Consider the following 24,541-nt stretch of genomic DNA (forward strand, 5'->3'; position numbering starts at 1 on the left):
CAAAAGGCTGGCACATTTTAACATAACTATAGTAAACAAATCTTGATCATCTTAATCTCCCGGGAAGCTTAGGAGATGAGCTGTGAAGGAAATGTAAAGTCTATTAAAAAATGAGTATAATTGTGATAGATGTGTTACTTAGTTCACTGTAAACATTTCACATTGTATATCAAAGCAGTAACCTGAACCCCATAAATGCATTAATGTACAAAGTTATGATTTAATAAAAAATAATTAAAAAACAAAAAGAAAAATTTTCTACATAAAGGTTTGCCTTTTAATGTGTTGAAACTTGATTTTTAACTCCCTTGCAACTTGAATGATACCACTCTCTCATTCAAAAACTTCAGTACTGAGTGATGGGCACACGGGGGCTCACTGTCCTCTACTTTGGGTTATGTCTGGAGATTTTCATTTAAGAAAAAAAAGAAGAACAGTTCAAATATTTGATGGCACAGTAGAGTGGACTGTACATCTCAAAACAGTTTGAAGGAAGGACCTGAAATGTTTTCACACATGGTAATGACACATGCGTGAGGTGTGAGACACCCTGAATTGACATAACACATTTTATGCATGTAATAAAGTATCACATGTAGCCCATAAATATGTACAAATATGTTATCAAAAACACTTTTTTAAGCTCACCTTTTAAAACTCATTACTGTCTCCACGGCCCCACCCCGTGCTCATCCCACTTGCCCTCCCAACGCCAGAACTCTTATTTCTACCTTGGCGCCCATCATTCTGGTATCTAGAATCTTCTTCGTGGGGAGTGACGACATGAGCTCTGTAGAGTAACTTCAGCAAATTCACCTCTTTGTACCTCAGTTTCTACAAAGAGGGTTAAGATACAGGACTAGCCTCCTGAGACAGGTGTGAGGACCAACTAAGTCATGGGATACGAGTACATGTTAGCTGTTGGCCATGTACTTCAAGGCATAATTCCAAGTACTACCTCTTTCAGGAAGTCTTCTGCCAAATCCTGAAAGAGCACTTCCATCACTACCTACACTTGTCATGACATCTGCACCATGTCTGGCACATTCTACCCCAATCATTCATTCTGCCCAAGTTCCTACTGTAGCACTGTACACCACTCAATGGCAGTGATGGTAGCTTCTGTACTTTTTGGCTGCCAACGGCATGCAGCAGACATGGAACAAAGAGTTCCTAAATAGCATTATTTACTTCCCTGTCTTTCTAAATATCATATAAATGACACCATCAAGTACTTGTGAGAGCTAATATCACTGACCACTTCCTAGGTGGCAGTAACCATGCAAAACAATATATCTGTACTCTCATTTAATCCTCACAACAATCCTAGGTGATGAGATTTTTTTTTAATTCTATATTTTACAGATATGGAATTTGAGGCTTCGGACACTCTTTAGACACAGGCTTTAAAAGAATACATTATAATGACAGTCTCAATTAAATATAGTCTTCCCTTGGTGATGATATGGGTTCCACAGCGAACATGCCCCACTGTAATCCCAGAGCCTGCTGAGGGTTAGGGCGTCTGTCCTCCATCACAGGGCTCCCTATCAGCTCTCTCCGGCCAGCCATCTCCCTCATAGCCAGCCACCCTCAAAGTTCCCTGTAGTGGCGGTTTCTCTAGTCACACTTGAGCTACTGTGTATTAATTATGGTCTTAGAAAACAATAATATTTTGAATACATTAAAAACAAACAGTACCTAAATAAAAGCTTAGTTAGCTCTTCTAGGTGTAAAATAGGGGCACACCCTTTATTACTGCAATGGGAGCATCTATTTCTTCCTGGAAATTAGCTATGATATAGGTGAGATATCAGCATTTAAAAAAAAATTACCTTTTTATTTATTTTTCTTTTTTATTTTTGACACAGAGTCTTACTCTGTTGCCCCTGGTAGGGAGTGCTGTGGCATCATAGCTCACATCAACCTCAAACTCTTGGGCTTGAGCAATCCACTTGCCTCCGCCTCCTGAGTAGTTGGAACTACAGGTGTCTGCTGCAGTGCCCGGCTAGTTTTTCTATTTTTAGAAGAGACAGGGTCTCACTCTTATTCAGTCTCATCTCAAACTCCTGAGCTCAGGTGATACACCCAGCTCAGCCTTCCAGAGTGCTAGGATTACAGGTGTGAGCCATCATGGCTGGCCAGATATCAGCATTGGCAGGACACGGTGGCTCACACCTGTAATCCTACCACTCTAGGAGGCCAGGGCGGGTGGATTGCCTAAGCTCACAGGTTCAAGACCAGCGTGAGCCAGAGTGAGACCTTGTCTCTTAAAAAAACTATATATAGCTGGGCATTGTGGTGGGTACCTAGCACCCAGCTACTTAGGAGGCTGAGTCAAGAGAATCACTATGCCCAAGAGTTTCAGGTTGCTATGAGTTGTGATACCACAGCATTCTATAGAGGGTGACAAAGGGAGACTGTCTCAAAAAATAAAAATAAAGGGCGGCACCTGTAGTTCAGTGAGTAGGGCACCAGCCCCATATACTAAGGGTGGCGGGTTCAAGCCTGGCCCCAGCCAAACTGCAACAAAAAATAGCCGGGCGTCATGGTGGGCACCTGTAGCCCCAGCTACTTGGGAGGCTGAGGCAAGAGAATCACCTAAGCTCAGGAGTTGGAGGTTACTGTGAGCTGTGGCGCTACAGCACTCTACCAAGGGCGACAAAGTGAGGTTCTGTCTCTAAAAAATAAATAAATAGATAAATAAAAGCACACAGGTGCTTCTGAATCAGACTTCACTTCAGGCATTCCACCCGGAAGCCCCTTCCCCAGCATGTGCTGGTGTGTAAACAGCGTGGAATAACCTACTATTACGAACCCTATTTGTCCCAGCAAACTTTACATGAATTTTTTTTGTGCATTCACAGTTCTTTTTCACATGGGTCAAAGTTTCAGTCCTTTAGCATCAATGGGGTTTTTGAGTATTTATTTAGGCTGTTATTAAAGGTAGCTGCCCATCTTGAGATTTCTGAATCTCCTATGATCATAGCTTGCCCTGGCTATAGGAATTAACTGAAAGAGATGGTCTTTACCTAAAAGGTATCTATGAAAATCAACTCCCAGTCTTAACATTTGCAGTCCTTGTATCACTACCTTTTGCTGGTCCTGACGTAGTCCTACCGTTTCTAGAAGTCTCTTTTAAGCATTATTTTTAAAAAAACATTTTTATAGATGAAATACTCAGGCCAACCTAATGGATATGATCTTGGAACTTCCATGATTACCCACTTAAAGATCAAAGTAGTATATGTTGTATGCTTAGTTGTTTGTGCTATATGTATGTAGGCAAAAATACTATATTGGCATTCATTCTTATTTTACTGGGCACTGATGAATGTATGCTATGTGCTAGAAAATGACTAAAAGATATCCTGTTTTATAGCATGTTAAATGTGTTTGTGCATGTCTGCTAAAAATCTTTTCTGTATAAACCAGTTTGTTAGGTTTTCTATTGGGTAGGTAGAGACTCAAATTTCTTTCTGTCAGAATCTCTCAACCTCCAAGATGGTGGTCGAGTTCAGCATGGGTAGGGGGTAGTAAGCAGTTTTCCTGGTCCTCTGTCTTCTCTGGTTTAACATAATGCCTGGAAGAATATTACTTATCAGAAAACATGTGCGTCACATCTCTAGAAAGAAGAAAAAACATAGTAATTCAATTCCGGTGAGTACCTTGATTTTTTTTTTTTTAAAGTAAAAAGAGTCTGTACTGATTTTTCACTGAGTATTCTGGTTTTAAAGGACGAACTATGTAAGCAATGTGTTTTTCTGTACTGATGTGTTGCTTATTAAATACTTTTGTACCATGGAAAAAAAGAAAAGGGTGGGAATACACATCTGTACCAAGAGGAACTGGGAGGGGCTGACCAATGTCCTGGAAGCCATGAGAGAATCAGCTGCCAAGGACTATATGCCCTCCCCTTTGTGCACAATTAAACCTTTATAGATAAACAAAACAAAGAAAAAGAAAAAAAGAGTTCCTAAAGGAAAATAAAAGAGCTACTCCAGTGAACACACTAATAAAACAATGAAATAGCTTTATTGCTGATATGAAGATAGTTTGAGTGGTCTGATAAACAATCAACCAACCTTTCCTTAAGCCCTAACTCTTTTCAGTTCTATGAAGGCTGGAGAGGTGAGGAAACTGCAGAAGAAAAGATGGAAGCTAGCAGAGGTTGGCTCATGAGGTTTAGGGAAAAAAGCCATCTCTGTAACATAAAACAGCAAGATGAAGCAGCAAATGCTGATAAATAAAACCACAGGAAGTTGTCTGGAAGATCTAGCTAAGAATAACCGATGGATGGCTACACTAAACAACAGATTTTCAGTGTAGATGAAACACCCTTATATTGGAAGATGCCATCTAGAACATCCAAACTAGTGAAAAGTCAATTTCTGGCTCCAAAGAGCAAGCTGTTAGGGGTTAATGCAGCTGGTGACTTTACACTGAAGCCACTGCTCATTTACCATTCTGAAAATCCTAGGGTCCTTAAGAATGATGCTAAATCTATTCTGACTATGCTGTAGAACAATAAAAAAAAAGAACCACCCAGCTTTATTTAAAGTACCATAGGAAAAAAAAATATTGGCTGTACTATAACTAATTCTGAGTAAACCAAAATTATAATAACTGATTAAATGCATTTTATTGTTAAAAGAAAAAACCACCCAGCTGGGCATGGCATCCACTTGTAGTCCAACTATGGAGACTGAGGTGAATCAGGTTAAAGAGTCCAGGAGTACAAGGTCTACCTGGGTAACATCATGAGACTCCCATTCCCCCACCCCCCGACAAAATTTTTTTTAAAAACTAAAGAAAAACAAAAACAAAAACTCTCCAAATGATACCAATAATTACCTCATCCCAAATCAATGTACAGGTCCATGAAAAGGTAAAATGGGAACTGTTGAACTTTTGACAATGTAGGCAAGTTAACAAAATGAAGTTTTTGTCTTACCTCACCAAAAGCGCCTCTTCCAATCACTTTAATTATTTCAAAGTCTTCTCGATGAAGCTGCATATCTTTTACCAGCTGGGTAAATGGTTTAGCTATATATAAAAATGAAAAATCAACAATTTAGTCTAATAAGTTGATACTGTATAAAAATATAATTGATTAGGACATTATACTAAGTTATACTTTTTAAAAAAGCTTATTTTCAAAAATATTTAATATCTGAGAAGCTTTTAAAAATCAGTTATTTATACTAATTAACACAGATATTTATCATGAGCAACCATAACCATGTGCCAAATAATGACATTTTGGTCAATAATATGTTGCACAGACAACAGTGGTCTCATAAGATTATAGTATCATATGTTTACTATACTATATGTTTAAGTAAGCAAATATTTACCACTGTGTGACCACTGCCTACAGTACTTAGTAGAGCCACGTACTGTACAGGTTTGTAGCCTGGGAGCAACAGGCCATACCATACAGCCTAGGTGTGTAGTAGGCACTACCATCTAGGTTTCTGAGTACACTCAGTGATGTTCACACAGTGACCACATTGCCTAACAACACATTTTTGAGAAGGTATCCCATTGTTAAGTGACTCCTAGCTGTACACTTTGATATCTGTTATACAGACACCATCACTACAAAAATCTAATGATATCTTTTCATCAAAGAAGAGCTTGTACCTATACTGCAGAAGTTATTCCAAAGCACTGAGAAAGAAGGAACCTTCCCCAACATATTTTATAAAGCAAACATCACCCTGATACCAAAACTAGGAAAGGGCACAACTAAAAAAGAGAATTACAGACCAATTTCATGAATGAATATCAATGCAAAAAATACTCAATAAAATCCTAGCAAATAGAATATAGCTACACATTAAAAAAATTATACATCATGATCAAGTAGGGATGCAAGGTTGGTTTAACAAATGCAAATCTATAAGTGTAATTCACGTGTAACAGAAGCAAAAACAAAGACCATATGATCCTCTCATGCAGAAAAAGCACTTGGCAAAATTCAGTATCCTTTTCTAACAAGAACGCTTACGAAAATAGGCATAGACGGGACTTTTTTTTTTTTTTTTTTTTTTTTTTGAGACAGTCTCACTTCATAGCCCTCGGTAGAGTACTGTGGCGTCATAACTCACAGAACCCTCCAACTCTTGGGCTTAGGTGATTTTCTTGCCTTGGAGTAGCTGGGACTACCAGCGCCCGCCACAGTGCCAGGCTATTTTTTGTTGCAGTTTGGCCAGGGCTGGTTTTTTTTCATAGGCGCCACCCCCAGGGCCGGGTTTGAATCCGCCACCCTCGGTATATGGGGGCGGTGCCCTATTCACTGAGCCATAGGCACCACCCAGATGGGACATTTCTTAAACTGATTGAAGCCATCTATGACAAACCCACAGCAAATATCATACTGAGTGGAATAAAACGGAAAGCATTTCTTATTAGAACTGGAACCAGACAAGGTTGTCCTTTTATTGCCACTACTATTCAACATAGTGCTGGAAGTTCTAGCCAATACAATCAGGTAAGAGAAGGAAATAAAGGACATCTAAATGGGGGCAGAGGAGGTCCAACTTTTGCTCTTGGCCGATGATATGATCTTATACTTAGAAAACCCCAGGGACTCAACCACAAAACTCCTAGAAGTGATTAAGAAATATAACCGTCTCAAGGTATAAAATCAATGTCCACAAATCAGTACTCTCTGTATACACCAGTAACAGTCAAGTTGAGAAGCAAATTAAGGACATAATACCCTTCACAGTAGCTTTAAAGAAAATTAAATACCTGGGGATAAACCTAATGAAAGAGATGAAGAATTTCGCAAAGAGAATTATGAAATCCTAAGAAAAGAAATAGCAGGAGACATTAACAAATAGAAGAATATACCATGCTCTTGGCTGGGAAGAATCAACATTGTTAAAATGTCTATACTACCCAAAGCAATCTACAGATTTAATGCAATCCCCATTAAAATAACAACATCATACTTTGAAGAACTTGAAAAAAATAGTTTTGTTTTGTATGGAATCAGGAAAAAACCCACATAGCCAAGGCAATTCTTTAGTAATAAAAACAAAGCTGGAGACATCACTCTACCAGACTAGGTTGTATTACAAGTCCACAGTAATCAAAACAGCATGGTACTGGCACAAAAATAGAGACATAGACATATGAAACAGAACAGAAAACCTAGAGATGAAACCAGTCTCTTATCGCCAGCTGGTCTTTGATAACCAAACAAAAGCATACACTGGAGAAAAGATTCCCTATTCAATAAATGGTGCTGGGAAAACTGGATACCGTGTTTCCCCAAAAATAAGACACTTATATTATTTTTTCTCAAGAACACACACGAGGGCTTATTTTCATGGAATGTCTTATTTTTATTAAGTGTAATACAACAATCTACATTTATTCAAATACAGTTAAGTCATCTTCTTCTGGAACATCACCGTAACACTCTAGACCCGGAATTCCATCCTGAATTTCTTGCAACTCCATTTCCTTTAGAACCATTGGCCCCAATCTTTCATGTCAAGCAATAGAGCTCTCATTAAATGAGCAGCTCTTATCCATGTAACCTGCTCAGAGTGCATTGGTAACAACACTGTCAGTGATTTTATTCCATGAATTCTTCACCCAAATCACCATCTCTTGCAGGTTAGGCTTCACAAAATTTCCACGCTGATTTCTTATCATTCTATTTTCAATGTAGTCGTTAATTTCCATCCGCAAATGGTCTTTGAATGGCTTATTTATTGCAATATCAAGAGTCTGCAGATAGGCAGTCATTCCTGCGGAAATCATTATTTGATCTATTTTTCTCTCTGCAAGTAAGTTCTTCACGTCTTTAGCATGGTGAGTACTGGCTGAATCCCAGACTAGCAGACCTCTTTGGCCACTTTGCAAAACAAGCGGCAGCATCAAATTAAGTCACTTCCTTATAACTGCTTCTGTGCACCAGGCTTTTTCTGTTTCAAGAACATAAATGCCGGAAACACGTTCGATCTTATCTTTCTTGCCCTTAGTGACCATAAGAGGTATAGTTTTCTTTCCATCCAGACGAATGGCCAAAATACAGGTAACACGTGAACTTTCGTGACCAGTGGAGGGAACGCAGTTTGAAGAGGCACCCCTCTGTTCAATTGTTGTCTGGGCTCCCTGACCCATAAACACTGCAGTTTCATCCATAGCAATCATGTTGCAAGGTTGGTATTTAGAAAGGTCAATGCCATGAACAAAGGACTTGAATGCAAGTGCTCGCTTAATAACTTCTGTATCTTCCAATTAGACGGTGTTGTTGATTTTCTTAGAGACAGTTCATATCACTGAAGGAAGCCATCCAGCCAGTGTTGTGATGCTTTGAATTCTGGGGATATTTTGAACTGTAGTGCCATTACAAGGGCAAATGCCTGAATGTCAGCCCTGCACACAACCAAAGCCTTTACTCTCCTGTCAGCAATCCTTTCACAGATTATGTTTTCCAGCTCAGGAAATAAAGGTTGCCGAACTGAACCACACTTGCGCTTCTTAGCATTTCCTCTGTCCACATGTAGACTAAGGTTATTGTATTCTGCCTGCCATTTTTGGACCATTCGGGTATCCAACTTCTTCTCTTTGCAGAAAGCTGTAAGATTCTTGCCCTGAGAGTCCTCTACAATTCCTTTCTTGTACTCAACAGCCAAGCTCAACACTAGGTCTTATTATTGGGGTAGGACTTATATTTAACAAACACATAGAAATCCTGCTAGGGCTTATTTTTTTGGTAGGTCTTATTTTCGGGGAAACACAGTAACTACATGTAAAAGACTGAAACTGGACCCACACCTCTCGCCACTTAGAAAAATTGACTCAAGATGTATAAAAGATTCAAATTTAAGTCATGAAATGATAAAAATCCTGGATGAAAGCATGGGGAAACGTTCTCATCATGTCAGCCTGGGGAAAGATTTTATGAAGAAGACTTTAGCGACAATTTCGACAGCAAAAAACATAAACAAATGGGACTTAATTAGACTGAAGAGCTTTTGCACAGCTAAGGACACAAAAATTAAAGCAAAGAGACAACCTGCAGAATGGGAAAAGCTACTCGCATGTTACAAATCTGACAAAGGACTGATAATCAAAATCTACAGAGAACTCACATTAATCAACAAAAAAAGAGCAAATAATCCCATCTATTACTGGGCAAGAGACATGAACACAACCTTCTCTGAAGAAGACAGACCAATGGCAAACAAACATATAAAAAAACGCTCATCAGCCCTAATCATCAGAGAAATGCAAATCAAAACCACTCAGTTATATCATCTAACCCCAGTTAGAATATCCCACATTACAAAGTCTCAAAGCTGCAGATACTGGTCTGGATGTGGAGGGAAGGGAACATTTTTACACTGTTGATGGGATTGCAAACAAATACAGCCTCTTTGGAAAGAAGTATGGAGACTCTTCAAAGAACTCTAAGACTTTCCATTTGATCCCACAATCCCCTTACTAAGTAATGGGTAGCCAGTAGGAAAAAAACATTTTATCATACGGACATTTACACTCGATTGTTTATCATAGCTCAATTTACAATTGCCAAGATGTGGAAACAACCCAAGTGCCCATCAACCCATAAACAGATTAAAAACTGTGGTATATGTATACTACAGAATATTGTTCAGCTATAAAAAAGATTGAAACTTTACATCTTTTGTATTAAACTAGATAGAGTTAGAGAACATTCTCTTTAGTAAAGTATCACAAGAATGGAAAAGAAAGTATGTAATGCACTCAACACTAATATGAAGCCAGTAGACAAGCTGATAAACGCCACACAAGAGAAAAATGCAACTTAATTCAAGTTGAGGGGAAGGGGGAGAAGGACGAAAGTATAGGGGAGGAGAGGAGATTAGGGTGCTCCTACATAATGGGCATAATGTAAGGGTATATGGCACACCTCCTGGGTATGGGACACAGCTACAACAGGCACTTCACCTAAATAATGCAAACGTTGTAACCTAATCATATGGACTCTCATTTTTTTTTTTTTTTTGCAGTTTTTGGCTGGGGCCGGCGCCCTACTCCTTTGAGCTACAGGCGCTGCCCTGACTCTCATATTTTAATCTGAATTTTTTTTTAAAAAAGAAATTTTTCCATCTCCTGGGCAAAGCCAAGGTTCACCAACTGAGAGAGGACTTGTTTCTTGCCTGAATGAGCTCTGAGCTTCATCTGTCTGCACAGCAGTAGGGCAACTTGGAGAACAGGAGACGTTCTCTAAGACAGTGCCATTTTCAGAAGTGCCAGTGGTCTCCCTGGATAGCTACATGCTGTCTCTGAAGTGACATCTAGCAACCAGGTGCTTTACACTGCTGAATACATCCCTCTTACATTCTCTTTGAGATTAATTCTACCATTATCCACATCTTACAGATAAGAAAACTAAGGTTTCTTAGACAGTAAACTAGGTTGAATAGGCCTCCATCCATCCCCATCAAATTCTGGCTGACCCAGAACTTGTGCCTGTGACTGTGACCTTATTGAAAACAGGGTCTTCGGCTCGGCGCCTATAGCTCAACCGGCTAAGGCGCCAGCCACGTACACCTAAGGTGGCGGGTTCAAATCCCCAGCCCGGACCCGCCAAACAACAATGACGGCTGCAACCAAAAAATGGCCGGGCGTTGTGGCGGGCGCCTGTGGTCCCAGCTACTTGGGAGGTGGAGGCAGGAGACTCGCTTGAGCCCAGGAGTTGGAGGTTGCTGTGAGCTGTAATGCCATGGCACTCTACCCAGGGGGACAGCTTGAGGCTCTGTCTCAAAAAAAAAAAAAAAAAAGAAAAGAAAACAGGGTCTTTATAGAGATACCCAAGTTAAGATGAGGTCACATACTGCAGTATCTGTGCTTAAAGGGCAAGAAGACTGGTATCCTTTTAAAAGAGAAAATTTGGACACAAAGACAGAAGGAGAAAAAAGCTATGTGAAGACGGAGGCAGAGACTAGAATGGTACAGCCATGGGATAAGGAACACCAAGCATTGCCAGCAACCTCTGAAAGGTAAAGGGAAAGTAAGGTTCTGCCTTCAGAGGGAATATGGCTAGTCAATACCTTGACTCTGGACTTCAGGGACAGAAACTGTGAAAGAAAAAACCATCAGTGGTGTTAAGCCCCCCAGTCTGTGGTAATTTGTTACAAAACCCCCCAGGAACTCTACAGAGAAGTTAGACCATTTCTTTTTCGTGTGCTGTTGCAGTTTGGCCGGGGCCAGGTTCAAACCTGCCACCCTTGGTATGTGGGGCCACGCCTCACTCACTGAGCCACAGACATTGGCCTAGGTTAAACAATTTCTTCTCAGAAACACAGAGCATGTGGTAAAGCCAGGACCTGAGCCCACACAGTCTGACTCTGAAAGCAGCACTCTCCTGGCCTTCCTGCCTCCTCCCCACAGACTGCATCCTTTTAGTCAACTGTATCCCTTACCTTTATTTTTATTTTCACCTACAAGCCAAATCCATATATTTTATGGTAACTTTTATTTGTTCTCTAAGGCTCTTTTTCAAATTCTCCATTACCACAGTTTTACAAAAATGTTACCATTGGGGGAAACTGACAAAAGTGTGTAAGGGATTTCTGTACTATTTTTCACTAATACAAGAGTATCTCTAATTGGTTCCCAAAAATGTGCAATCTGACATTTCCTGGGCTTCTAATTGAGTTCCGTATTATTAATCTAATTCTATTTTCCCCCTGCTTTTTTCCCCCTTAAAAAGTTGCTCAAAAACACTAAAGCTTGATTACCACAGTTCACTGACCTAGGTAACAATAAGGAGAGCAACAGAAGGTTCCTATGTCTATCAGATAGTGAATTACGAACTCTGGCCCCACTATCACTATAAATGCTCATCAGCATATAGATTAGGGAACAGACCAAATAAGGCCTGATTTTTTTTTAAAGGCCAGCCTAAAGAAAACTCTTGAGCTAGAACTTAAAAGGTCATCTGTAGTTCATTTATATTTCTTTCAAATATCATCGAAAATAACCATTCCCAAATTCCTAATGGGAACAGTCTTTTTAAACAGCTACTGAAGATAGCCACCTCTCTTGGTATCTTTTGGAAGAAGCAAATGGTGCCTTGCCTTTGACTGTGGGGGGAAAAAATTAGAGACCTGATTACTTCACTACCAGAAGAATGAATTTGGGAAAGGAAAGGATGCCAATCAGTTATACATAAGCTACACCACACACCATATGAAAGCATACACACATTGGTGGGTGTAAAACACCACATCCTTCTACAATAACCCCAAAAACTCACAGCCACTGTTTTAACTGTACAAACCAAACAGCCCATTCTTGGAAATCAAAGAAAATTCCACCCATTATACATGAACCAATTTAATTTGTCCATGTTTCCATTTCACAGATACAGTCAATGTTTACACAATTTTTTATTTATGGAGAGAGGGTTTTACTTTGTTGCTTAGGCAAGAGGGCAGCTTCATAATCATAGCTCACTGCAGCCTTGAACTCCTGGCCTCAAGCTATCCTCTTGCCTCAGCCTCCCAAGTAGGGACCACAGGCATGTATCACTATGCCCAATTAATTTTTGTATGTTTTGTGGAGATAGGGTCTTACTATGTTGCTCTGGCTGATCTTGTTTAAATTCCTGACCTCAAGTGAGACTCCTGCCTTGGACTCCCAAAGTGCTAGGATTACAGGCATGAGCCATCCCACCTAGCTAGAAAGGATGACTCTAGAGTGAAATCTGGCAGATACTACCTAAACAAGTGCTCAGAGTGCACATCATCAGTTAACTAGCAGAGTGAAACCAGGTGCCATCTGATAGAACATGAGGAGGAAAACTCAGCAACACTTTGGTAATTCTCCTGCCAAAAACAAATAACCTAAGGAAATTTGAGCGAACAGGCCGGGTGTGGTGGCTCATGCCTATAATCCTAGCATTTAGGGAAGCCAAGTCTGACCATCCCTTTGAGCCCAGGAGCTCAGGACAGTCTAAGCCACATAGCAAGACTCTGTATCTACCCCCGCACTCAAAAAAGGAAAAGAAATTAGCCAGATTTGGCAGCACACTCTTGTAGTCCCAGCTACTTGGACAGCTTAATTAAGCCCAGAAGTTCAAAATTACAGTAAGCTATGATTGTACAACTCTACTCCAGCCTGGGTGAAAGAGGAAGATCTTATCTCTAAGAAAGCTTGGGATGGGGGTGGTGTGGTGGGGGACGTCAGGTCAACCTAAATTGAAGGAACAGTCTGCAAAATGACAAAAAGTTTTCAGGTCATGAAAGTCAAGGAAAGACTAAGGAATCATGCAGAAGGGAAGTGCGCTAGATCCTTTTGCTGCAAAGGGGAGTATTAGAAAAGTAGCGACATTTCAGTGGAAATTTGAGATTAGATAGTAGCAATGTATCAATGTTAAATTCTAGATTTGATGGTTAAATTGTGGTTATGTAGAATATTCCTGTTTGTAGGAAATGCACAATAAAGGGTTATGGGTTATCAGGTAAGTAACTTATTCTCAATAGCTGGGGGAAGAGAGTTCTTGTTCTATTATTTGCAACTTTTCTGTAAGTTTGAAATTGTTTGAAATAAGTTTTTAAACACCTTTTTTTGAAAGATCACAGAGCTGGGCATGGTGACTCATGCCTGTAAACCCAGCAACTCAAGAGGAAAAGACAGAAGGATCAATTAAGGCCAATACTGAAGAGACCAGCTTGGGTAGCATAGTGAAACCTTGCCTCTATACAAAATTTAAAAATTAGCTGGGTACGGGTGGTGTGTGCCTCTAATCACAGCTATTGGGGAAACTAAGATGGGATCACGTGAATCTATGTATTCGAGACCATAGTGAGCTATGATAGCATCATTATACTCCAGCCTAGGAAGCACTGTGAGACCCTATCTCTGAAAAAAAAAAAATAAATAAATAAAAGATCATTTGTTGCTATTTGAAAAATGGGCTGTAGAGGGGCAAATCTAGAAGTAGGGAGAGCCCAGTAGGTATGTGTACAACAACCACCACCCTCAAGAGATAACAATGGTGGCTTAGAAGCTGATGATGGTGGTGGCCCTGGAGCCAAGGAGAAAGAGGCTTTATCTAGGATACGCTGTGGCAGGAGATGAAAAAAGGAAGGATTCCAGAACCTGTGCCAGGTTTCTGGTAAGTAGGGTGCTAAAGTGGGAAAGGCTGAAGAGGGAGGAGTGAAGGGGATGGAATCCAGGGACATCACAATTCCTGCTACAGAGCTTGTGAAAATGAAGAGATCAAACTGATTTTTCTTGCAGTAATCTACTGCTGTCTTGTATTTTCAAAAAATAATCACTTCAGACCATCAGCTGCCATAGGGTAAAGAAAAGGGGAGGGTGGGAAGAAAAAGCCCAGTTTGTCCAGACAACTGGAAATAGTGCTTCCCAAGGGGTGCAGGGCATTTACATTTGCATTTTTAAGCCATTTTTGTCTGCCAATGTTGCTTCGTTAACTTCGTAGTAATCTAGGGCCTCTGGAGGGCCACATGTGGCCTTGAAGCTAAAGATACCCCATCCCTGATCTAAAACTCAGGATGTTCTTTAGAATACAAAATATTACAGACAAAATTTTATAAATTTTATCCAGTGGGATACAATACAGCTGTCACATACTCTTAAACCTATTCAGATGCAAAACAAAACCTAAACAACCAAAATGCCATTAGGGATTTATTTTAAACACCATTTACACTACAATCTCTTAGAAGACAGACATTATGGAGCTTACAGAAAATTCATCAGCTATAATGACTGAAAGAATGTTTGACTGTCATGAATAATGAACTCATCATAGATTTAAGTAAACCAAACATGTGAAATAAGACCAACTATTTTAAATATTAGGAAGAATAAAACAACCTCTTTTTCACACTTCATCAACAAACATAAAAACCACTAAGCTGAACATACTCACTGGGCACTTGAACGTGAATTGACAGCCTACAACATGTTAAGGACCCAGATAGACAGGACCTGCCTTTCAGCTCAGAAGTCAGGCTAACCATCCAGGACCCATAAGCCTCTAAGTCAGAGCAACTAGGGGTTACTACCCACCAAGTCTTTCATCACCCACCCCATTACAAACAGCCTTAGCAACAGCATCTGGGCATCACCTCAGAGCAGACCCCATACTTCCATGCCCCTCATCAGTCATAAAGCCACTTTCTCCTTGTCCATCTTCCTCACCGGACTTGAAGGCCCACGAAGGCAGGGTCTGCCTCTGCTTGCTTAACCACTGCTACCAAGCCCCGGGCACAAGGTGGGGGTCCACAGAGATGACTATATTTATGACCATGTAGTAAGTGATGTTCACAACAAGGAATCATCAAAAAAGGTTACCTTTGCTATCAGGAGGGCTTGTATTTTTTCCTCTGGTAAAGAATATCCAACATTGGGTGGCACCTGTGGCTCAAAGGAGTAGGGCGCCCACCCCATATACCAGAGGTGGCAGGTTCAAACCCGGCCCCGGCCAAAAAAATGCAACCTCCCCCCCCAAAAAAACCCCCAAAAGAATATCCAACATCTTTGGATGTTTTCCACCAAAAATAAAAAAAAAAAAAGGCTGAATAAAGCTCTAGCCTTTTAAACTTTTACTAGAAGTTTTCTTCCAATGTCTTCATTCCTCGTGATCCAGACTATCTTCTGCAGAACTTCTCTTGATGCCCTAAAAGGCAATCAATTACAGTCTAGGATAACCACTGACAAATACACGTATGAGCTCCAAACTGAAAGGTAAAAGTGCAACCCAGTGTTCACCTTTAAATAGAAAAGCTCTCCCAGGAAGAATTGAGAGCAGAAGATCTTTGGCTGAAACTGACAGAAAATCACTGTGAAATCAAGTAAGATCAGACTAGTTGGAGGCAGTGCCCAGAGAGGGACAGTTTGAGGGAGGGAGACTGTATCATAGGGCAGCAGCCCAAGGAAGGCAGATATGAAGCTCTATTTCACCCCTCACTGGCACTGGTTTCCAGCCTCCATCTGAATTTAAACTGTTACTCTTTACTCTTTTGGCTTCAGCTGCTTAAAATGGTCACAATAAACACATTTGGAATTTGAAATAGTCTTGCAGTCTTTATCCAGTATAAATAATACATTTATCAAAACAGGGGCCCCAAAGGCCAAGTGACATGCAGAGGGCATGAGGGAACACTGTTGTGCCTCCCAAAGCGTGCAGTCAAGTCTACTCCAGGCGTGGGTCTCTTCTCCTGGGAGGTACTCCCCTTGCAATTGCCAGCTGCTGTTCTGGTCCCTTCAAGAGATAAAGGAACCCCTTTATCCCTTCTTCACCTGCCCAGAGCAGTGATTCCATGCTGGCTGGAGAGATGGGGCAGCTCCAAAGGAGGTACTTCCAAGTGGTACAGTAAGACCTCTAAGAAAGGCTCAAGGCAGGAGGCCAGGGAACAGGGCCTAAGCAGCACCCAGAACCAGGGAGTGTAGTCAACAGGCAGAATGGAAGGGATGGAGCATAAGATCACCCTGCCAAGTGCCTGTGAGAATGAGAGTTTAGGGCAAGAGCTAAGAGTCAGGTTCTCATACAGCGTGTGGTAAGAAGAGAGAAACCACTTTCACAGTTCTGGCTTAGAATGAGCTTATAGTTGCAAAGCAGCTTGAAAATATATTCTTTTTTTTTTTTTTTTTTTGAGACAGAGCCTCAAGCTGTCCCCCTGGGTAGAGTGCCGTGGCATTACAGCTCACAGCAACCTCCAACTCCTGGGCTCAAGCGAGTCTCCTGCCTCCGCCTCCCAAGTAGCTGGGACCACAGGCGCCCGCCACAACGCCCCGCTATTTTTTTTTTTGGTTGCAGCCGTCATTGTTTGGCGGGTCCAGGCTGGGGATTCGAACCCGCCACCTTAGGTGTACGTGGCTGGCGCCTTAGCCGGTTGAGCTATAGGCGCCAAGCCTTGAAATATATTCTTACGGTTCAGGTTGCTGATACAAACTATGAAAGATTAACAGTTTTTGAAAAACGTGTTCATTATGTAAAATGTGCTTTATTTATTTCAATAACTGTAAGTCTTTCATAAAAATGGCAGAACAATGTCCCTCCACAGGGAATTAATCACAAATCCTTCTCATCATGAATCACTAGTTTAAGAAACTCCGATCTTGGCTCAGCGCCTCTGGCTCAAGCAGCTAAGACGCCAGCCACATACACCTAAGGTGGCGAGTTCGAATCCAGCCCGGTCCCACCAAACAACAATGATGGCTGCAACCAAAAAATAGCCGGGTGTTGTGGCGGGCGCCTGTAGTCCCAGCTACTTGGGAGGCGGAGGCAGGAGACATGCTTGAGCCTAGGAGTTGGAAGTTGCTGTGAGCTGTGATGCCATAGCACTCTACCCAGGTAGACAGCTTGAGGCTCTGACCAAAAAAAACAAAAAAAAAAAAAGAAACTCCAATCTTCCAAGAAGCCCAAATAAAGCTAATATGAGCTCTCCATATAGGCTAAAAATTAAGAACCGCAATGTTGGTGAAACGAACATTAAATTTTAACTTAATATAACTTAAGATTGAGAGGATTAAAAAAGAAGCCCTGTAAGAATACTCTGACTAGAAGACAAGTGAGATACTGGGTCAAGGAAAACCTAAGAAGCTGGAAGGGCGACTGGGTGGGGAGGCTGCACTGGGTCCATGCCAGAGCAGGGAATACCTCCTTCCAACAGTGTGCAATTGCACCAGCCCAGCTAACCCTGTTCAGGATCCATTTTGAGACTCATTCTGGGCATAGCAATGTACTCCTTCATCTCTGCCTGAACTTGATATGTGAGAGATTTCTTTTCACAATTTGTTTTTACTTGGCTGAACTTGCTCTATCATTACTGAAATAAAATCCTGCTGCTTCACTCCTTATGTCTCTTTGAAGTATTCTGTCTTCCTGCTTGAGAGCAGCATGTCCCACTCACAGCTTCCAATCAAGGAAGCAGTAATCCCAAGACACCAAGTGGCCCCAAGGGCCACATACAGCATTGTCCTTTGAGGTTCCTGTGGCAAAGTAAAGAGCCTGTGCAAAATGAGTGACCTTTACAACACAGGTCTCTTTTCCAAAGCCAGTTGTTGCAAATAGAAATGAATATTGTAATTTAAAAATTCCAAGTGTGTGAAGGAGTGATGTAAAGGACAAAGTCAATGCAGTCCTCTATACAAGTCACAGGGATGCAGTTAAGGCTTCATGAAGACTTCACTGTTTTTTGGTACTTCAGTGAGAAGATAGCCAGTTTCCAGGCTATTTCTTCTGTAAGTCACCAGAAGTACTCTATACATTCTAAATTTAAGAGAAAGGAAAATCAAAAGTAAAAAATGAGTACTAGTTGTCAAATAGCTGAAGAGCTCAGAGAAGCTTTTTAAAATTAGTTAAGATTATAATGTTTTTATAACATCTGTTAGGACAGTAGTTTTCAGTGGTGGTCTACAGATAGCAGCATCTGCCTGGGGAAGATGGAGACAAGAATAAAAATAAAAATAAAAATAAGAACAATAATAAAGATGGAGACAGACCTCCCAGAATTCTCCCTTAGTCATCTAACCTCTCCAGCAGGTAGGAGAAAGCTGCTAAGCTTTAAAAATTAGGTTGTTTCATGTGCAACATCTTCAGACTGACCTCTTTCCCTAGGGATAAGGTCTGTCCACTTCCCCCTTTTAGGTTTCCCAAAGATGTTCTGCAAAGGGCCAGAAAGGCTTAGCTGCTTTGTGTATAAATTTGTGGCTTTTAAAACAGGAAACCAGAAAATCAAGAACAGCAACAGCATCATCACTTGGGAACTTGCTAGAGAGGAGAGGTGATTCCTCTGGTCCTATCCCTGACCTACTGAATTAGAGGCACAGCCCATGTTTTCCACATCATTGTGATACATGCCAAAGTTTGAGAAATGCTGTGGGAGGGGGGGCAAAGCTCTCTCAACATCACCACTGAGAATAAGGCAAGTCCTTGCAAAACCAGGCAAATCATAATGGAGCCCAGGCTAAACCCAAACCACTGCAGCACTTGGCAGGGTTATCTGGCCTGCCACAACTCCTCATCTGCAAACTAAGAGTAATAGTGATTACCTCAATGAGTCAGTGGGAGTATTTGTTGTTTGTTTGTTTTAAGAGAGGAGTGCACTGACTCAATCATAGCTCAATGCAAGCCTCAAACTCCTGGGCTCAGCCATCCAAGTAGCTATAACTACAGGTACACACCACCACATCCAGCTAACTTTGTATAAGTTTTTTGTAAAGATGGGATCTTGCTATATTGCCCAGGTTGGTATGGACTCCTATCCTCAGGACATCCTCCTGCCTTGGGCTCCCAAAGTACTGGAGTTAGAAGGCATGAGCCACCGCACCTAGCCCAGGAGTACTAGATAAACCCAACAAAGTATACAGCACTGTACTTAGCATTTAGAAAGTTCTGGTTAAACAACAGCTATTACCAATACCATTTGTTATTTCTGCTCAGTTATATTAGTATTTATATGTCATGTTTAACAGTATATAAATGGAATATCATGAAACATTTACCAAGGAAGAAGGCACACTTGTTACAAACCTGTTCTATATAGGCAAGTTATACACGGACAATAACCAAGCAGCACTGTAAACCACCAAGGATCCACACAGGACCTAGAGGATGGTTTGAGGAAGAATATAACTTCAGAATATAACTCAGAGAGCAGGGTTGCACTTGAGCAGAGGCAACATGACCACACTGGATTTGGGGAAGCAGAAAACTCTTACCTGCAAAGTCCAGACTCCTGCATATGGTCTCTATTCACTGCCTCCCACCAAACCCCCAACAGATGAACAGTCACTGCTCCCTGACTTACATCAGCATTTCTACTGACTTACCATCAGGCCTTGGAAAGCAGCAGTAACATGTGTCTGGGTGGGTGCATGGGGAGAGTGGTAGTTTGCCAGCCTTTCTAACCATCTTCACAGCCTGACAAAGGTTATCATTTTTCTTTAGTCATGCCCAGTTAAAGAATTAGAATTTCTTGGCCGGGCACGGTGGCTCAACACCTGTAATTCTAGCACTCTGGGAGGCTAAGGCAGGTGGAATGCCTGAGTTTGAGACCAGCTTTGGCAAGAGTGAGACCTGCTCTCTGCTAATAAGGAAAAAAATAGCTGGGCACTGTAGTGGGCACTTATAGTCCCAGCTACATAGGAGGCTGAGGCAAGGGGTTCACTTGAGCCCAAGAGTTTGAGGATGCTGTGAGATATGATGCCATGGCATTCGACCCAGGGCACACAGTGACACTCTGTCTTAAAAAATAAATAATAAAAGAATTAGAATTTCTTTATAAACTTAGAACATGAAAAGTCAATTAAAGTCAAATTTCTGCCACAAGCAGGAATTGTGATAAGTACCTACCAACCTTTAAACTGCTATCTACTTTGTGAACTTGTTCAAGACTTATCATTACACTCTGGGAGGCCGAGGCGGGTGGACTGCTTGAGCTCACAAGTTCGAGACCAGCCTGAGCAAAAGTAAGACCCTGTCTCTACTAAAAATAGAAAAATTGAGGCAAGAGGATCACTTGAGTCCAAGTTGGAGGGTGCTGTGAGCTATGATGCCATGGCACTCTACCCAGGGTGACAGCTTAAGACTCTGTAAAAAAAAAAAAAAAAAAAGTAAAAATAGATAAAATAATAAAACAAATATCTTGGCGGTACCCATAGGTCAGGGAATAGGGCACCAGCTACATACACTGAGGCTGGCGGATTTGAACCCAGACCTGGCCTGCTAAAACAATGACAACTGCAACAACAACAAAAAAAGCCAGGGCATTGTGGTGGGTGCCTGTATTCCCAGCTACTTGGGAGGCTGAGGTAAGAGAATTGCTTAAGCCCAAGAGTTGGAGGTTGCTATGAGCTGTGATGCCACAGCACTCTACCCAGGGTGCTTGAGATTCACTCTCTCTTTCTCAAAAAAAAAAAAAAGACTTATCATTACAGTGAAGTAACTGGAAAATACATCAGCTAAAACCATGCTTGAAAGAATACTATAAGATATATTATCTCCTGCTTTGGGAGAAAACAGGACAAAAACCTTTGGAAAAAAACCTACTATTTTTCTTTTTCTTGTAGTAAGACTTTTTTTTTTACAGTTTAGGCCAGGGCTGGGTTTGAACCTGCCACCACCTCTGGCACATGGGACCAGCGCCCTACTCCTTTGAACCACAGGCACGACCCTGTAGTAAGACTTTTTAATGTAAAAATTTTAATTCTCTATTTTGCTTGTTTGACCTTATTTTAATAAAATAGGTACAGGACAACGTCTCAGTAGAGCATGAATATAAAATAATAACACACTGATTTAGAGCCTTTCCTAGTATATCTGCTGCTGAAATGACTTACAGAATCTGAGTGGCCACAAAACAATAAGCCGCAAGTTAGGCTGCACTTCCCATGGAAGTTATCTGTCCACCTGCTCCCAACAACCCTGTAAAGCCGGTATCATCACCTCTACTCTCTAAGAAGAAAATTATGGATCTGATCCCCTGACCACACAGAGAGGAAACATAGGGTTTCTTGAACACAAGGCTGAAACAATGTCAAAGCTCTGAATTTTTCCAGACACTGAGGGTCACCTTCCCGCAGAGCCTTGGAAAATAAGAGTTGAGGAAAAATGTGATGCCTACTACTGGCTTAGAGAGTGCTAAAGCCACTTCTAGTAATCTTCCCAGATCTTCCCAAGAGGTCTTCTAAGGTACCTTCTTGCTTTGGGAATTACACCAGTCAAGACAGATATAAGGAAGAAGTTTTAGGTTTCCATTACTCTCTAATGTATAATCAACATTTAACTCAGCAAGAAAAACTGTAATTTAATATGGTGACTTGTCTCTTTCTTTCTCTTAAATTTTTTGCTGTGAAGAAGAGTCTAATCGTGGAGTGAAAGGAGTTGATAAATCACTTCTTCCTGACGGGAACAATCACAGCTTTTTGTTCCTCTCAACATTGTGCAATTTTCTAGGCCTTTTAAATCATCTTTGTAGTTTTTCTCCCAAACCATAAGTCTTCCCACCCTTCTTTACATTCATTGCTCTTTAAATGTAACAATTCTAAAGAAATTTCATTTGAACATCTGGAATTATTTATTCACTATGAGGGTGAATTCTCTTAGCAGAGCAATTTAGGTGGCCACCAGTCCTCTGCCACACGCATCTGGATCACTGCAAGTCACAAGCACTTGCTAACTGGCATTTCACTTTTTGCTGTAAACAGTGTCATCTAACAGTGATCTGAGGACACAGACCCTCTGGCCTTGCCTTCCTCAACTGCAGGAGACAGTGTAAGGATTGTCTAGTGCGCTAACCTGAGCAATGAGGTAGCCACTACTGCACATGTTGAGATGGGGAAGGGCAGATGGAGGCTGGTGGATGAGCAGGAGGTATGGGAAGCTAACGCACCAACAGTGTGGGTTCCAAAAAGAAGCCAGGCTGCTCAATGTATAGCTGGTATTAACATCAAGAGCCTGGATGGGATCACCCACAGAGCCAGCAGGGACAAAGGACAGACTAAGGAAGAAACCTGGGGAACTTCCACATGGAGAGGGAGGGAAGGAACCAGCAAGGTGCAGGGAAAGCCAGGACTCCCATCTAGCAGTGTTGAAGGGTAGGGGGAGGCCAAAAGTCTGATTAGACTAAGAGAATGAGAGGAGGAAGGTAGACATAGCAAGAAGAGATGACTCTGCAGAGTTTTAATGTAAAAGAAAAGCGTGAATTAGATACTTGAAATCATTTTCACCAAACGTTTAGTTTAAAAAAACCCCAATCATCATGGATTTCAAACCTGTGCTGACATCATACTCATCAACTAATCCAGTTGAGGTACAGGGAGGCAGGGTATTATTACTGACAAATCACAGAGGTTATAAACACAACCTTAATTTTCACTGGTTTAAATGCTAATAAATAAACCATACAATTAAATTCTGTGGTAACAAAACAAGTACCCCAAGTTTCAATAAGCAATGGCAGGATACAGCTATTTCCTTCAACTGAGCATTCACGGCCCCTGCTCCATCTGCGCCTGTGCTCAGGAAGCAGGTCTCTCCAGGACAGCCTGCTCTCCTGAGGCTCCCACCATACCCATCCACACTAGTTCTTTCAGAACTGTTAATTTCCATATTGCAAATCAAGTAACAACTCACAGACATGGCTAATTTTTTTTCCTTTGGTAGACATTGATCATTTTACTTTCTGGGGTTTTTGGATGTTTTCTCAATCTCTTTTTTAAAAACTGAATTTTGAGGAAAAACTTTAATTTTGATAAAGAGAATATATGCATAAACACATACTGTTTTACTAAGTCAAACACTATGTACGACTGGGATTATATACACATATTTTGATATTATATAGATTCCACAGCACACTAAATGGAGTATTTCTGATCACCCATGAATGACAGAGTATGACTTTTTGCTAGCTCAGCAATAAAGTATCATCATAACTCTCTTAGAGATGATTTTGTAATTCCAAATCTTTTGTGAACTAAGTATCTTAGTAACTGAACAATTTTACTTTTAGCATTCCATTTAAAGATAAAAAGCAGTACGCAGTGCAGACATTCTGCCATTAGAGATTAACCCTTGGTATCAGCTGGGTGGGGCCCTGCATACACCAGCACTGATGGGACACCTCCACCCCATCACCAAAAACAGGGACACTGGCAATGAGCTCAACTGAGAACGAACTCCTCACTTTCCTTCCCAGCACAGCCCCAGGGCAGTCTTAGGCAGAGTCGCTCTCCCACACACACTGAACTAGGGCTATGAGCTGCCAGGACAAAAGGAGGACGTGAACAGCAAGGAAGGGGACTGTCTACACATCTTCCTCCTCAGCCTTAGGACCCTTCTATCTGACTCAGACGGAAGGAGAGAAAGAAGCTCCAAATCTTTGGCCACTAGAATTTTCTAACAGAGAAGGTGCTAACTTACTCTTCCTAGATCTCTGGCCCTCAAGTCTGAGATTTTCTAACACATTTTTAGAAGACAGTGGTCACAAGACTTAAAAGAAATACACTGACAAAATGGCATCTAGACAAGAAACTGCAAATAAGAATGAAGTACAGAGAACTGCATGTATTGATATGAGTAAAAAGTTTGCAAAGCATCAATAAATTAATAAAATCAAAGGAAGGCAACTTAATTTCAATAATCAGTAATTTGGGAAAGTTTTAAAAACCAAATATAATATCTACCAACTTGTTCTGATTATTTAACTTGAGTTAAAATATTAACTCAGGAAAGTGGGATCTTGACTTAAAACACTTTAAATTTGCCTTTTAATGTATTACACTCCAAATACTTGATAAAATATTAAATCCACTTGCGGCTAATGGCAGTTACCACTTTCTGACCATTTACAAATGCATCAGGGATGTCATATAATAATCTCTGCAACTTGGCAGGATAGTTTATTTATCCTTTTTTGATAAATAAGCAAACTGAGGAAACAGAAGGTCCAAGTTAATATAAATGTTTGGTATTTTTATTCTCTTGTTATTTTTACTTCCACTTAGGACTTTTTATATTTCTTGTTTCTTTGTTCTTTTTTTTTTTTTT

General features: G+C 40.9%; 1 protein-coding gene across 1 annotated transcript in view; it reads right to left on the reverse strand.

Moving 5' to 3' along the window:
* Positions 1-24,541, reverse strand: part of CDC42BPB (CDC42 binding protein kinase beta) — a 134,217-nt gene that overhangs the window by 84,425 nt on the left and 25,251 nt on the right. The window contains exon 2 of the mRNA XM_003799330.3: positions 4,955-5,046. Within this exon, the coding sequence (XP_003799378.1) occupies positions 4,955-5,046 (92 nt within the window). The remainder of the gene's footprint in view (positions 1-4,954; positions 5,047-24,541) is intronic.

The sequence above is a fragment of the Otolemur garnettii genome, unplaced genomic scaffold (assembly GCF_000181295.1).
Source record: "Otolemur garnettii isolate 467f Iridium unplaced genomic scaffold, OtoGar3 scaffold00149, whole genome shotgun sequence".
In the NCBI taxonomy this organism is placed as follows: Eukaryota; Metazoa; Chordata; class Mammalia; order Primates; family Galagidae; genus Otolemur; species Otolemur garnettii.